The 14501-nt window shown below is 34.2% G+C and overlaps 1 protein-coding gene across 1 annotated transcript in view; it reads left to right on the forward strand.

The window, feature by feature from the left end:
- The window catches only part of LOC123546456 (macrophage mannose receptor 1-like), a 79350-nt gene that overhangs the window by 5353 nt on the left and 59496 nt on the right, over window positions 1-14501 (forward strand). Inside the window, exons 4-8 of the mRNA XM_053550398.1 lie at window positions 1386-1510; window positions 2252-2430; window positions 2768-2892; window positions 4870-5000; window positions 5618-5778. Of these exons, the coding sequence (XP_053406373.1) occupies window positions 1386-1510; window positions 2252-2430; window positions 2768-2892; window positions 4870-5000; window positions 5618-5778 (721 nt within the window). The remainder of the gene's footprint in view (window positions 1-1385; window positions 1511-2251; window positions 2431-2767; window positions 2893-4869; window positions 5001-5617; window positions 5779-14501) is intronic.

Consider the following 14501-nt stretch of genomic DNA (forward strand, 5'->3'; position numbering starts at 1 on the left):
AAGTAGGCACGTTCTACGATTGTTCAAATTATACAGTGAAAAGAACAAAGCCCGACTTGTAAGACGTGCACGGCCACGGGGATTCAAATTGAAAATATTTGGATTAAACATAGAAATATTGTTCAGATAAAGTTTTCAAACCATTTGTTATCAGTGTGTTTAGTTAAATATTTTAGATCTAGAGCCAAAGCCAGTGCTTTCTTGAAAAAAAAGTTTGTTCAAAGATCCTGACTGATCCATCACATTAATTGTCTCGGGCCCAAATCGTTTTGAACGTAACTTCTTTAGTACGGCAGTCAGATATTCTATCAAAATGCATATATTCGTTTTTAAAAAATGTTTAGCTTTTCAAATAAGTTGTGTCGATATAAAAAATAATTTCTGTCGTATTGTAACCCCAATTTTCCCTGTTTGTATATTAATTGGCTGTGAATTGATTGAAAGAAAGAATCTGAAAAAACAGACCTTCCCAACTCAAAATTTCTTGGTCAATCAAAGCACAACAAATAACACTTTTAAAGAGTGGCCATACTGGGATCATTTTTTGTCCATCTGTTATCATTTTTGACTGAAATGAACCTCTACCACAAAAACTTAAGCTAAGCTTATCTGTTAAGAAATTATTCCAATGGATTCGAGCAATGTCGAAGCATTTGTGTGCCCAACTCCGTTTGGTCTCATTGGTCAAGTGATTTATTACTTTCCCCTCACCTCTACCGTTTGGAGTTTCACTAGGGGCACAAAGTTGCTCATGTGTCGAAGCCATCTAACTGGGTTTCAGAAGATATTTTATTCCACTTGGGTGCCTGTTTTGTCTTAAATATTCCTCATCCTCTGCCGTTAAATGGGCACGCCTTCAGATTAATGTAGAACAATCAAAATTAAAAATCCCTCAGTAATTATAAATACAAAATAAAAACAAAGTGATTCAGCGAGTTTTAGCAAGAATTTATTTGCAAAACCATTCATGGAGTCTTTAAAAAGATACAGAAAAGCTATCTACTGTCTTATTCACACTTTAAATGTTTAAATTCTGTGTTATTCTTAAAGAAATGTTAACTTCATGTATAATCATAACTGCAAAAAAAAATACCCGCTCGCTCCATGTAAAAGCTACCCGCCTCTGAAAAAATCAAAATTGAGAAAAAAAAATAAATAAATAAAATTTCGCCCGCTCGCTCCCATTTTTTTTTTTTGGAAAATTTTCCAAAGAACTATTAATCAATTTGGTATGGCCTTACCTTTCACAGTTTTACAATAATGATTTAAGTTACTTTCTAATGACTTATCTCCTGTCTACAGACGCAGTTATATTTTTGTCATTTTACAGCCATACAGACAGGTACATGCTACCAAATCCACGCATATATGATTATACATTTTAGTCAATGGAACCAGTCCCCTGCAAATGATGGCCAGTCTAAATGCGGTGCTGTCAACATACAAGGCAAATTGGCAGATTTGAATTGTAAAGCTAAAGAAGGATACATTTGTCATTATCATTCTCCTGGTAAGTCATAAAAGTTTTTTTTACGTTAGCTTGGTTTCAACTACAGTTTTTAATGGTGTTGTTGTATAGTAGCGCAGCGAAAAACTGCTAACGTTAGTTCACATCTAAATAGGAGAAGGATTGAATCACTGTCCACACATATCATACTAAAACCCTTTAAAAGCACTGGTTTCAGAACTTGGTAGGTGTTTTCAAGTACTAATAGGTCTACTTCTCAAACGTTGAAAACTTCATGGATCAGTTCAAAGATTATTAAGTCTTCATGTAACTGGCTACACTTGGTTTAGAAGTGGTTACGGACGACTTGAAGTAAATTGTTCTCACGAACATACATCGATTTACTTATATATTTTCAATTATTAAAGGCTCATAATGCCTATGTTTATAACGTGGCAGCCACATTGTTTTGTTACCAGCATAAAATATGTCTATTTCTTGTTAAATCCTTTTTTCGATAATTGTTTTCTCATAATTTGCCAAAGATTTGAATACTGATTAACATTATTAAATCCATTGTTTATAACCTCACTTTATTGCTCTAACTGGGTAAGTTCATAATTAATATTGAAAGTAGTGATTTTCTAACCATGGAAGTATGCATAATATCTATCTGGGTAGCTGCTTGCAATAATCTGTTTCTAACATAAAATTAAAAGCCTTATGGAATTTTAATCTCACAAATCTCACTTTTTTTTCTGAACATTGTAATTGTTACTTCTTCAAGCAACATGTTTTTGACAGATGGCGGCTGCGTTCTCGGATGGTTACAAGGTGGCGATGGATCTTCCTGTTACTATGTGGGCAATACATCTGACCCGTCAGCTCTGAAGACATGGGACCAAGCAAAGGCTTTATGCGAGGGCATGGGTAATGGTGCACAGAACCCTAAAATGTTTGATATTGATGATCAAAATGATGTGGTTGGTGCATTTGATTAACATTCAATGAAAACGTTAATGTCTTCAAAATTTGGTTAAACATTTAATAAAATAGTTTCTCCATCGACGTTATTTGTGGTTTATTAGAAGTTGTTATTACACATTTAGAGTGATTTTTGACAACTTTCACAGTATAATTCGTAAAAACGTGCAGTGCTAACTTATTACATTACTCCATGTTAGCCTTGATTTACTTATAAGCTGACAGATGACTGAAAATAAAAGTCAGAGTAATTTTATTTCATCGATGGCTGATCATCCCATGTATGTTAAAAATACCGTCTTCAAAATAAAGATATTGCTCTTTTTTAATGCTCAGAATTTTCTTATTGGAGAAATACCCTACCTGTCGCAAACGACAAAAGTTCACTGGATTGGTCTTAGTCAAAATGCTGCTGGTTCCTGGGCATGGTACACTGGTAAAAGCGTGGATAAAACCCTTGCGTAAGTTATTTCCATCGGAGGTAATAGACTGACTGGACCAGTCCTCGCCCAGAAAAGGCATTAAAATTGCAATATTTTTATTGTAATACTATATATAAACTTCTTTGCCTCGTTAGTTCTACCCAGGCATTGCCCCATTAAGATGACCCAATTTATAGTAAACACTTACATCCGGGACTTTGAAAATCGGGCATAACACCACTATACTGTTTTCATCGTTTTTCCAGGTGGACAGGACCCATGCTCGCCTAGTGGTATATTTTTAAAAGAAAACCATTTATGTATTAAATGACATGATAAACATTTAGTCTAATCTATCAGTATTCTCAAAAACATATCCACAAAAAGCATGATAGTTATACAACAGAAGTTATCAAAACGTATTTACTGTAAAAACTAATGATGCAGCATTCTTGCCTAGAATTTATAGGTAGGATGCAGACGAATCACAAAATTGCATCAACAACATATTTTTAATTACATTTAAATAAACTAGATGTGAAAGATGACGGTAAAATTGTCTGTAATTGTTTTTGCCCTGGAAGCAGCATTTCGAAAACAATTTTGACAGCCCGGAGTCGACGAATATTTGCTGATATAAAATCATTATTTGGTCTGATAGTTTGAAAATAAACAGCATAAAAAGTTCATACTATGTGTAACCTTTAGTTTTGCAACAGCTTTTAACCAGTGTTTTTGAAAATATTTATTTTAAGTCCTGTTTCTTTTTGGCCACTTTCACTTTTGGTTTCACTTTCACTTTTATTTTCGTCTGCTATCGACCTTGACCGGAACCGGAAACTCATCAAAAGTGAGGACAGAAAGTGGGACACAATGGGTACAAAAAAAAAAACACATGTGATAAAAGTTTGCATCTTTATTACACAATCTGGCATCAAAATAAAAAGTGGGCGAGCATGTGCCTGGGCGAGCATAGGTCCAGTGACTCTACCAGCCAACACTGTGTTAGCTTTGCTCCTGTTCAACATTTTGTTTGATATTCTACCTGGTTGTCTCTTTTAACAGTATCTTTTTATAACATTTTCGAGTTATTCATAAGATTCCTTTTTCATTTGATCCGTCCATCAAGTATGTGCCTCATATTTCAAATATGTTTCAAAATTAAATATCTGTACAGTTTCGAGTAGCATTGAATATTTATAAACAAAATCTATTGCATGCTGATACAATCTGTACAGACTGTTACTGAAAGTGAATATTACTGAATTTGCCAAAAACTCTAGTCGCAGGGTTATATTTCAACGTTTAAGAAGACTTACTAATAGAAAAAATAAATATATGGGTTAAAATTATGAATAAAAAAATCTGCATGAAGATCATTTGGAAACATAGAATGTAAGCAAGCAAAATGATAGCAGACTCGGTGTGAGTTTGCTATTGCGCAAAAACATTTAAATTTAATAGTTTTATAGTAAAATCAAAACATATGTTGAATCAAAATTCAACCGTAGCTTACTTTATCAGCCGTTTAAAGTTTCGAACAGCAACCGGTTAAAGTTTCGAACAGCTTCGTCCTGATCCTCCATCAAAGCGAGAAAGAATCATCATATGCTGTAAGTCGTGTCATTGTGAAAAGATCTTCTAAACAAACGAATATAACTTTTTGTTATATACCTAAACAAATCAGTAAAACATACGGCATGTATTTCCCAACGAAATACAAGATGGCTGAAAAAAATCAACACTGTATCTTTTGTATTGCATCTTTCCGGATTACTTTCGTTTAATATGCATGACCTGACAAATTTCTGTAAATAGCGCACAGATGAACTACACTCAATGTTGAAGGTTTCGTTTGAAAACAAAACGAAATGCAAGAACGTGGAGGTATATAATAATTGGGCCATTATAACAGAAACTAGATCTGGGATTTTGTATTCAGCTTCACTACACAATATGATGACATAAATAGACGCCATGATATAAGAGCATACATTGATATGATTTAATTTGCAGACAATGGCAGAAGGAGCCGGATAACGTGGCTGGAATAGAAAACTGTGGTGTGTTGAGGATGACTGGAAAATTCAGCGACAGAGACTGTTCATCTAATGCAAACTTCATCTGCTATAAACCGCAGTATTATTGTATGTAGAACAATTTTATGAATAGTTATCCGAAAGAGAATTATTGTTTCTTTTAAGAAAATATGTTCATAAGTTCGTAACTTATTAGTACAATAAATATATCAACATATAAAAGTTTACTCCCAACAAACTAATTTTTAACTAAGCCAAATAAGTTCCACGTAATCCTTCCAAGACACATTATACGGCTGATCATTGTTTAAAAACTTTATTGCTAACGCACTGCTACCGCGCAATAAGTTTTGGATTTTACAAATGGATCGTAGAAAACAGCCCGAGAACAATATATAAATACTGATAATGTGAAAATTATATGTATTACAATGGTTATTATATGACTTCCATAGTGTGTGCTAATTACTGGTTTAATGCTCGACATTAAATTTTGCTGAGCTAAATTCAAAACTTGAAGAAAGAAATATGAAAAATTGGTTTCTGATGTCAAGTATTTCACTTAATGTATTTAAAAATGTGATTTTCTTTCTGAACTCGGGCAGTAGTTCTATTGCCCTACAAGTCATTCAGAGTTAATGGTGTGCTTCAAGCTAACACAGATGTCCTTTGATATAGTTATTTCTTTTTTCCCCGATGACTTTTTATGAATGCTTCTCATGTAGATTCACCAACTGATAATATTGGCTGTGGTCCCTGGATTAGGGCAGGGAAATTCTGTTACGGATTTATGGCTGGAAAACACAGAGACACCTGGCAAGGTGGAAGAAATTATTGTCAGTCGATGGGAGGGGACCTTATGAAAATTGATTCATTTGACAAAAAGGTATATTTCATATTTTATGCCAAGCTTTATATATAACTTATATACTTTTTTCATGATTAACACGTTAAACAAATTTGTTTTACATACAGCCATTCAAACATACAACGTAGCCACTCTGTGGCGTGAAAGGTATCTTTTGCTAGTGCAGAGCTATCAGAAAGTGGGGCAGAGCGAATTGAATTCCTCCAGAACACGTAGAGAAATTTAAGAAACAGGCATACCCAGCCAACTCAGCTTAGCTCTTTTCAATAGATATTCGGGTTCTGTATAGCTCCAATACTCGTGAAGCCTCTGTTCTTTGGGAGAAGCCAGTGCTGGTCTGAGTTGAGTGGGAAACCTCAAAATGATCCAGTGCTTAGATCGGTAATTGAACCCCGGACCTCTGAATTGACCGCTTAGTGTGTTACCACTATACCACCGAGTCCCCCGGGGCTGTAGAGCAGATCATTGGAATCACAAGCATAATACATTTTCTGACATTGTTCCCGATCAACAAATCTTCTTTTGATAATTCATCACATATTAGTTTGATAAAGAAAGCACAGCGACAATCATGTGTATGTACGCCTGTTCAAGACACCGTCTTCTCCTTCATATGTTTTAATGTCAAAGGAAATTAGTTTTGAATCCATTGGCGTATACTAGGCGAATTTGCATATATATTTCTTTTTTTTATTTTGTAAGACTAATAGGTTGCACAAATTTGCTGATTGTTCTGTATGCACTTTAAATATGGTCGTAATTGCACTCTTATCCATAAGCATACAAATGTTCTTTTTTGATTTTGCATAATCCTGTCGAAAAAAAAACATACATGTAATTACGAATATTACACTTATAAGAATACTGTAATGTGTAACTATTTGATGTTTTAAAACTTGAAAGATGTCCTTTGATTGTTAGACTTATAGATTTTCTGCTAAAAATATCAGGGGGACGAACGTGTTTGGGTCCGTTGAAATTTTAAGCGAGAGCAAAAGTTTAGTTAAGACAAGCTCAACTCAGGCTAAAACATTTTATTTCTATATGGCCACCGGCCCTGGTACAGGGACAAAATGGCGGATATAGGCGAAAGTGAATGTAGGTAAAGTTTTACCTATTTTATCACTAGTCTGCTAATCTAAAGAATAAAGTCGTCCGTACATCGTGTGACGACTACAAAAAAAGTTATTGAATGTTGTGTTTGTAAACAACAAGTGGACACGCCATCTGAAATCATGAAATATTACGGTTAAATGACACATAGGGATTATGATTTAGTGAAGAAATGGTGCAAATAAGCTATATGACATAATGAATTACATAAATTTGACACTCACGTGTGCATTATATCCAGTCTTATTTCAGTCACGCAAATGTGATATTTCTATTTAAGTACGATATAACGAATTTAAGTACTTGCTTATGTATATTTCTTATTTTTATACTTCATTTTCTGTAAAATTCAGAATTGTTGTGTTTTGATTTATGAAATAGTCATGCAAGGGTCTGATATAGATGAAAAAGTCAACATTAAAGACGCATAAAGGGCAAAAACAAGCATTTGAACTAACAGACTTAGCTAAGCTATTACTTAAGTTTTTTCGTGAAATTGGAGCCTGATGTAGAATTTACAAAAAAATATATATCTAGCTCCCGTAAGAAAAAGCTTAGATTAATATATATAAATATGATATAAAGACATTGTGTCTGAACTCATTCGTCCTCCACCTCTGACCCATGCGGATATGTTAACAGTAACGTGTAGAGAAAATGAAATACAGAATCCAGGAACACTGGTTAGGTTATCAGCCCGTCAACTGTTGCATATATTTATATAATTATATACTAATATGCAATCATATATCTTCTGTATATTTTATGTCCACACATTCTGGGGGATGGTAATTTTTGGTGGTGTGCATTTTGCAATCTTTATTTATATGATTACTCGCTTACCTTGAAATTGATAATGCAAATGTTAAATATAGGAGAGATCGCCGTGACGTCACATATTGACATCTTTTTATCTGGTGGTGGGCAAAACAAATGTTTTTACATTGTTTGTGTATGGAATCGGAATTTTTAATTTTAATGACCTTTTCACTCATTTATGGATTTTCAAAATTAATAAAGTTTTGAAATACTTACAATTTTCATATCTTCGTATTCAGATATCTTTTTAAAATGAAAACCCGTTTTAAATGGCATATTATTTTAATAGCGGCTTAGTGATGTTCAAAACTTTTAGAAAAACACTGCAAGTTAAGCGTTCATAATTAATCCATTATATTTCGAAATAATAATTAAAGGTCCAATACTAAGGAAAGTGAACATTTTAATTTCTTTTAAAAAGCACAGAAACTATTTCATTTTATTGGAAAATGAAAGTTGGTATGTAGAAATTCGAAATAAATCGCAGTATATGTACAATTATTTTTCTATGAAGTATGAAGAAAGTTAAAAAGAACTGGGGGGTCATTCTGTCGATTCATTGAAATTTCAACATAATACACATACATTTCTTTGAGTTCCAAAGACCTTCTGTAAATTTTGACCTGCCAATCTTCATTATTTAGTGTCTTGCAGAAGTCTATGCACTGGCTATGAAAAAAATTGCCAACTCACTTTCCCTTAGTAATGGACCTTTAAAAGCTATCAATAGATTGTTTGTTTTATAACCTTTCCATGGATAAAAAAAAATGATATAATTTGTGCTTTAAGAAAATCAAGACGGTTAGAAAAACATTACTGTTTGCAAGAAATATGGACGTTCGGCATCTGCTCACCCGATCACTGTCTTATCAGTCCTAAAAACAGAAAATACAACGGATTTGTATACAAACACGATCTCTCCTATTGTTGGTAAATTCAATGTTATCAATTCGTATGTAATTTTAAGGCCTTAATCGTATTGTCATTTGTATTTGGGTTCATTTTTATCCTCAAAGAACAGTTGGTTTTGGAAATATTGTTATCTACCTTTAACCCTTAGCCTACTAAATTTCTAAATTGGACTGGTCCATCATTCAGTTTGGACAATACCATTTATTATTCCAAGGGGTGTTCACTGAAAATTTACTGACTGAATAGCGAACAGTGCAGACTGTGATCAGCCTGCACTAGTCGCAAAGGCAGAATCGCTTGCTGCCAGCAGGCTAGAGGTTCAAGGTATACTAGATTCCAATTACATATCTGAAAATATGGAAAATCACTACATAATGTTTATGTAGTTTATATGTATTAACGTTGTTATGAATTAGGTTTAAAATAGTAGACACTAAAATATATATAGAAAAACAACCTAAGGATAAGTGTGCACAAAAACAGTGACAGATTTTTAACAATATACCATTTCTGCATTACATTTAATTATAGAGAGATGTATTACATGAGTGTCTTTTCATATTGAATTGTTTTAACGAGTTGAATAGAATAATAAAATGCGTAACCCTTCCGAGCAAGTTTAATAAATTCAATGATATTCTTTTATCAAATGTTAGTTTATTCCTGCCGAAAAAAAAACTTCTTTTTTTAGCTATTAAAAACAAGTCAGTTTGACCATTGTTTCCTATACTTTAAACGACGCCGACTGAAAGGTTTATTACGTTAGTGTATTATCATTTTTATGCTCCCCCATCGAAGAAAGAGGGGTATATTTTTTGCAGATGTTGGTCGGTCTGTCGGTCGGGATGTTGGTCGGTATGTAGACTAATCTGTTCCCGGATGATAACTCAGGAACACTTAAGCTTAGGACCATGAAAGCTGATAGGAAGGTTGATCATGACCAACAGATGACTCTTATTGATTTTGAGGGCAGTAAGTCAATGGTCAAGGTTGCAGTGACCCGGAACATTTAAACCGTTTCTGGACGATTACGTGAGAACGCTTGGGCCTAGGATCACATAATTTAATAGAGAGGTTGATCTATACCAGCAGATAACCCCTATTGATTTTACGGTCAGTAGGTCACATTGACCCAGAACAGTAGAACTTTGTTTGCCGAATAACTAGAGAATGCTTTGGTTTAAGATCATATCTAATAAGGAAGTCACTTATGACTGGTAAATGACACATAATTATTGATTTTAGGTCACTACGTCAAATACATTGTATCCAGTGCACAGTGACCAAATAATTTCTTTTCCTTGTACAGTTACTGAACGCATCAAGGGAGCGGTGGAATTTCGTGTTCTACGAAGTCTTGTTATGTAATGGCTTTATTACACTCCCGCCACGTCAAACATATGATAAAGTTCTATTATGACTAGCAACGCTTAAATAATCGCAACAATATTATATTGACGTCACGTCTATGTGATAGCACTCGTGCGGTTATACGTAGTTCGAAATACTTTCAATTCGGCTACGCCCAATTATTACACCCGGCTAATACCCACCCATCGTGTAAAAATAGTGTTCAAACAAGGTTGTGCACATTTGTTGAGGATTTTCAACATGTAAAGTTAATATCTTAATAGAAAAAAGCATACAAATTAAATTACAAATAAATTAAAAGGCAAAACTAAAACAGAATGGAATACATGTAACAAAGGAACATAATTAAACTGACTGTGATATCATTCAACTTCCAATTTTTGTTTTGAAATCCCCTGAGTCTCAACAAATATATATTCTCAATAAGAAAAATAAAGCCGGTAGTGCAAAATGTATGTACACAATTATTCTAAAACCAACCATTTTGAGCGTGCATTAAGTTAAACGAACGATTTTGCATTCGTACACCACATGTTTTGGCGATGCGGCTGCTTAATGCACCCATGACTTATAAAATAAGGTCATACGCTTCCAGTTAGGTATTTCATGATGTAAAATATAAAAAAAAGCAAAGATTACCTGACCAAAATAGATCCAGACTGATGGATTGATTTATAAACATTTCGTTGGCAAGAAAGCGAAAGTTGTCAGTTTACGCTGAATAACTTTTAACATACGACATACCGGTAGTTCTTCCTTGTAGAAACGGCATTACACATCTGAAACATTTGTCCACTCGATGTACAGTTTAAATAACCGCAATAATGTTGAAAAAACATATTTACAAAAAATACTGACCATTGTCATAAGCTGATAAGCACTGTGTAGGTATCATAACCCTGTTTCGCATTGTTACAAAATTATGTCCCTTTTCCGATTTTTGTATTCATTCAATTGACAAGGCTGTTGAATAGTCGAGCGTTACTGTCCTCCGACAGCTCTTGTTTTGTGTGGTATGCTTTACGATGGCTATATTATATGTGTATTGTTATAAACAATGAGGCGTCCTTTTAGATTCATTACTTGATATTAATGAGTGAATCAAAACTAGGTTTCTCAAACAATCACTTTGTTTCTTTAAATGCACAAGGGTTAAAATCCCATTATTTCTCTGAAATAGCATTATTTATCTTAAAAAGAAGATCCCGAAACATTGTCAGATTGTAGAGATTCCTAAATGGTACAGAAACAGCATACGTTGACACTTTATCCTTCGAAAAATAATCGCCGCAAAACGCCGTTTAGTATTTTGTATGGATGACAAAATACTGCCAGTGTTTACATATTTAATCGGCGGGTCTTTCCGATGACAGTTCGTAATAACTCGGAAGAAAGCATAATTGAATGACGTCGTTCGCACAAAAGGTCAAGATGAAAGCCCTGCACAAACCAAAAAAAAAAACGAATAACAACTTACTCCGTGCGTTTCAACACAAATTGCATGTCCAAGGAATACGAGAATAAATCCGAGCTTGATAGTGCGCACAGAATTTTGCCAACAGAGCCTGGACACAGACAATATCATCAGTGGTTATAATAAAAATACTCACTCTGAAAGTCAACTGCCGCTAAGGGGCTGGTTAAAAAAAAAACTCCGTTTTTGACAGGGCCGCGGATTCGCTCCCTGCTGAGGACATTTTTTTTTTTTTTTTTTTTTTTTTCAATCATTTTCTTATTCTTGAGATTATGTCGTTAAAAGAATATGAAAATAATTCAAAACTAAAAAACAAAGATTGTCTACTGCTGGGATCGAACACATAGCCCTGACAAAAAGTTTTCTGAACCAGCGCCTTGGCTCTCTCGGCCATCTTCTCCTTTTTTATCTTTATCCTCCCATATGAAAGAACCGTGAATTCACGTATTTATAAGCTATCAATAAAAAGATACACTAATTTCAATTAATTCAACACCAGAACCACGAATAAGCACAGCCATCCAATTTATACATGTATATAATTACTTGTTTCTATTCTCAGATAAAAAAAAACTAAAGGCTGTTTCTCACCGGAAGCTCGGATGTCAGAATACTTTCTTTAAAGTTTATTTAAAGCTGCATATTTCTATAGCGATTACTATGAAGGGCACAAACCAATCTCTTGCAATGGAATTCAAGATTTACAAGTTTTTCCAATTTCACACCAGATGTGTGCAATCAATAATAACTTGTAATCCAGATTGCACCGTTGTTGATTAAGTTGCAATGAGTCAAATTCAAATTCAATATCGCTGACAATAGGCTGACGAATGGATTGTAAATAACCACAGTGAAGTATAAAATGTTCCAAAGTTTCCGACTCTTTATTATACATGATGCAGACTAGATTAATCTGGTTAAACAAATGGTCTATTGCCTTGTAATATGTATGTTCCGGATGCCATCTTCAATATCACAGGAAATCTTGTGATATCGTGAGATGAACTTAAAGAAATTCTAAACAAAGGATAAGGTTTTCCAGGTTGAAATAAATCACAGTTTAAGAACTTCATACTTTTACTGTAACTTGCAAGAGAGATTATTTGGACTCTCCAGTAGTCATTCACAACCTTGTTAACAGTCTTTTTCCATGACAACTTTTGAATTGGATGATCAAGTAATTCATCTATATTTAGCAAGTCATATAGCCAGAAATGTTTCTTAACCTCAATGAACCAGCTATTACTTTCCATGGATTTAACACAAAGTTGTCTTCTAGCAATGGCTTTTTCAACTAACTGGTCATTATGTAAACAAATGTTACTAAACAGAACCTGGTCCAATGCTTTCTTAGCACCGAGAACAAGGCAAGCAGTGAAAATTGCAATCTAGGTTTGATTGAGTATGTTCATGAGCATTAATGGAAAATGCAACACTGCCTACGCCGCCTAGCACCGGCTTAAGCAGTATTCAATCTTCAAATCCAAATGAGTTGAAATAATGATCCCGAAGGAGCAGAAAATATAACAACACTGAGATGAAGTCGGGGTGACGTTTTACGGCCGTCAGAAGCCTCTTTTGATACAATTCCAACCGTTCCAAGTCTGTTTTCTTTAGAAGTATTACCTCCTCAAGACCATAGGTTAATACTGGATAACATATAACTGTATCAAATGTAACATTGAGTAAAGGTCCATACCATTATGACCGTGTAATCCAGACAGCATAAAACTGAACATTGTCCTACTAGCCTTTGAAAGTTTTTTTTTTTATCAACATAGTCAATACTGGTTGCACTAACTGTTTACTGACCTCTTGTTCCCCAGATGCGTAGAAGACGCTACATTCTTAATCTCATTGTCATAAACAGTTTTCCTGTTAAAAGACTGTTCTTCTGAGATTTACGGGGTGCACCCTTAAGGCTTCAGTTTTTTTTGGTTGAAGAGTATACATTTCCATGTATGGAAATTCTTCAGCTATGCTGGTTAAAACTTGTGTATGAGCAGTTTAACCAGGATTTAAAGTGATGTCATCAGCGCATGCACTGGCGTTACATCTCACAGTTCAATTGTTTGATTCAAATTCTGTTGTTGCTAAAGTTTTGAGCAAGGGGTTTAGACAAACCTTTTATAAGTCTGCACGTAAGACTCCTCCTTGTCTCACACCTTGTATAACACAGACGACATCTGTTAATTTAATATTTCATTTGACCAAACTAGAAGTTCCTTCATGAAGACTCTTCTAAAGTGTTCTATGTTTGTCTTGTATACCGATTTGATACATTCGACCTAGAAGATGATCATGGGATACAACATCAAATGCTTACTAGGCGTCCAGAAAGATAAAATCAGTAGCAATATTGTCGTCTTTGGAGTTCATGGCAATTTCCTCAACAATAATGGTTGCATGCAATGGAGTTTCTTTGTTAATCCGAGCTGGTAAAGACTCTAAAAAATCTCAGTCAATGGGGCTATACGCTGCATTATTATAGATTCTATAATTTTCACGACTACAGGTAGTAAATTTATTTCTCTACAGTTAGTCACATCATTCCAAGATCCTTTATTCTTGAAGACAGGAGATAAAACATCAATTTTCGGGATAGATGGAATGTTAGCCTTATCAAAACTATAGTTTAACTTAATAATCTGTAGCAGTATCACATGAAGATCATCGCCACCAAACTTAATACTTTCAATTGATAGATCATAAAAGTCTGTGGCCTTACCAACATTGATGGAAGTAATTGCATTTTTCAATACATTCATACTAACAGGATTGACTTTATTCCGCACCATTTACATGTAGCAAATCCATATCATCAGAGAATATATAGCCTGGCTCCCTGGCTGCATGGTTATTTTTTATATAAATACTGGAAACATTCTATAAGAAAATTTTAAGTCTCTAAAAAGCACAATTTTATCTGATGGCTGAACCATACTATGTTTGGAGCCAGGGGCAATAAAAATGACAATGTAGAAACAACCTTCTGGAGTTACTTCTCTCTTAATGAAGAACACTGATATATGTAAATAAGAACAAACATAGG

The sequence above is a fragment of the Mercenaria mercenaria genome, chromosome 9 (assembly GCF_021730395.1).
Source record: "Mercenaria mercenaria strain notata chromosome 9, MADL_Memer_1, whole genome shotgun sequence".
NCBI classification, from domain to species: Eukaryota; Metazoa; Mollusca; class Bivalvia; order Venerida; family Veneridae; genus Mercenaria; species Mercenaria mercenaria.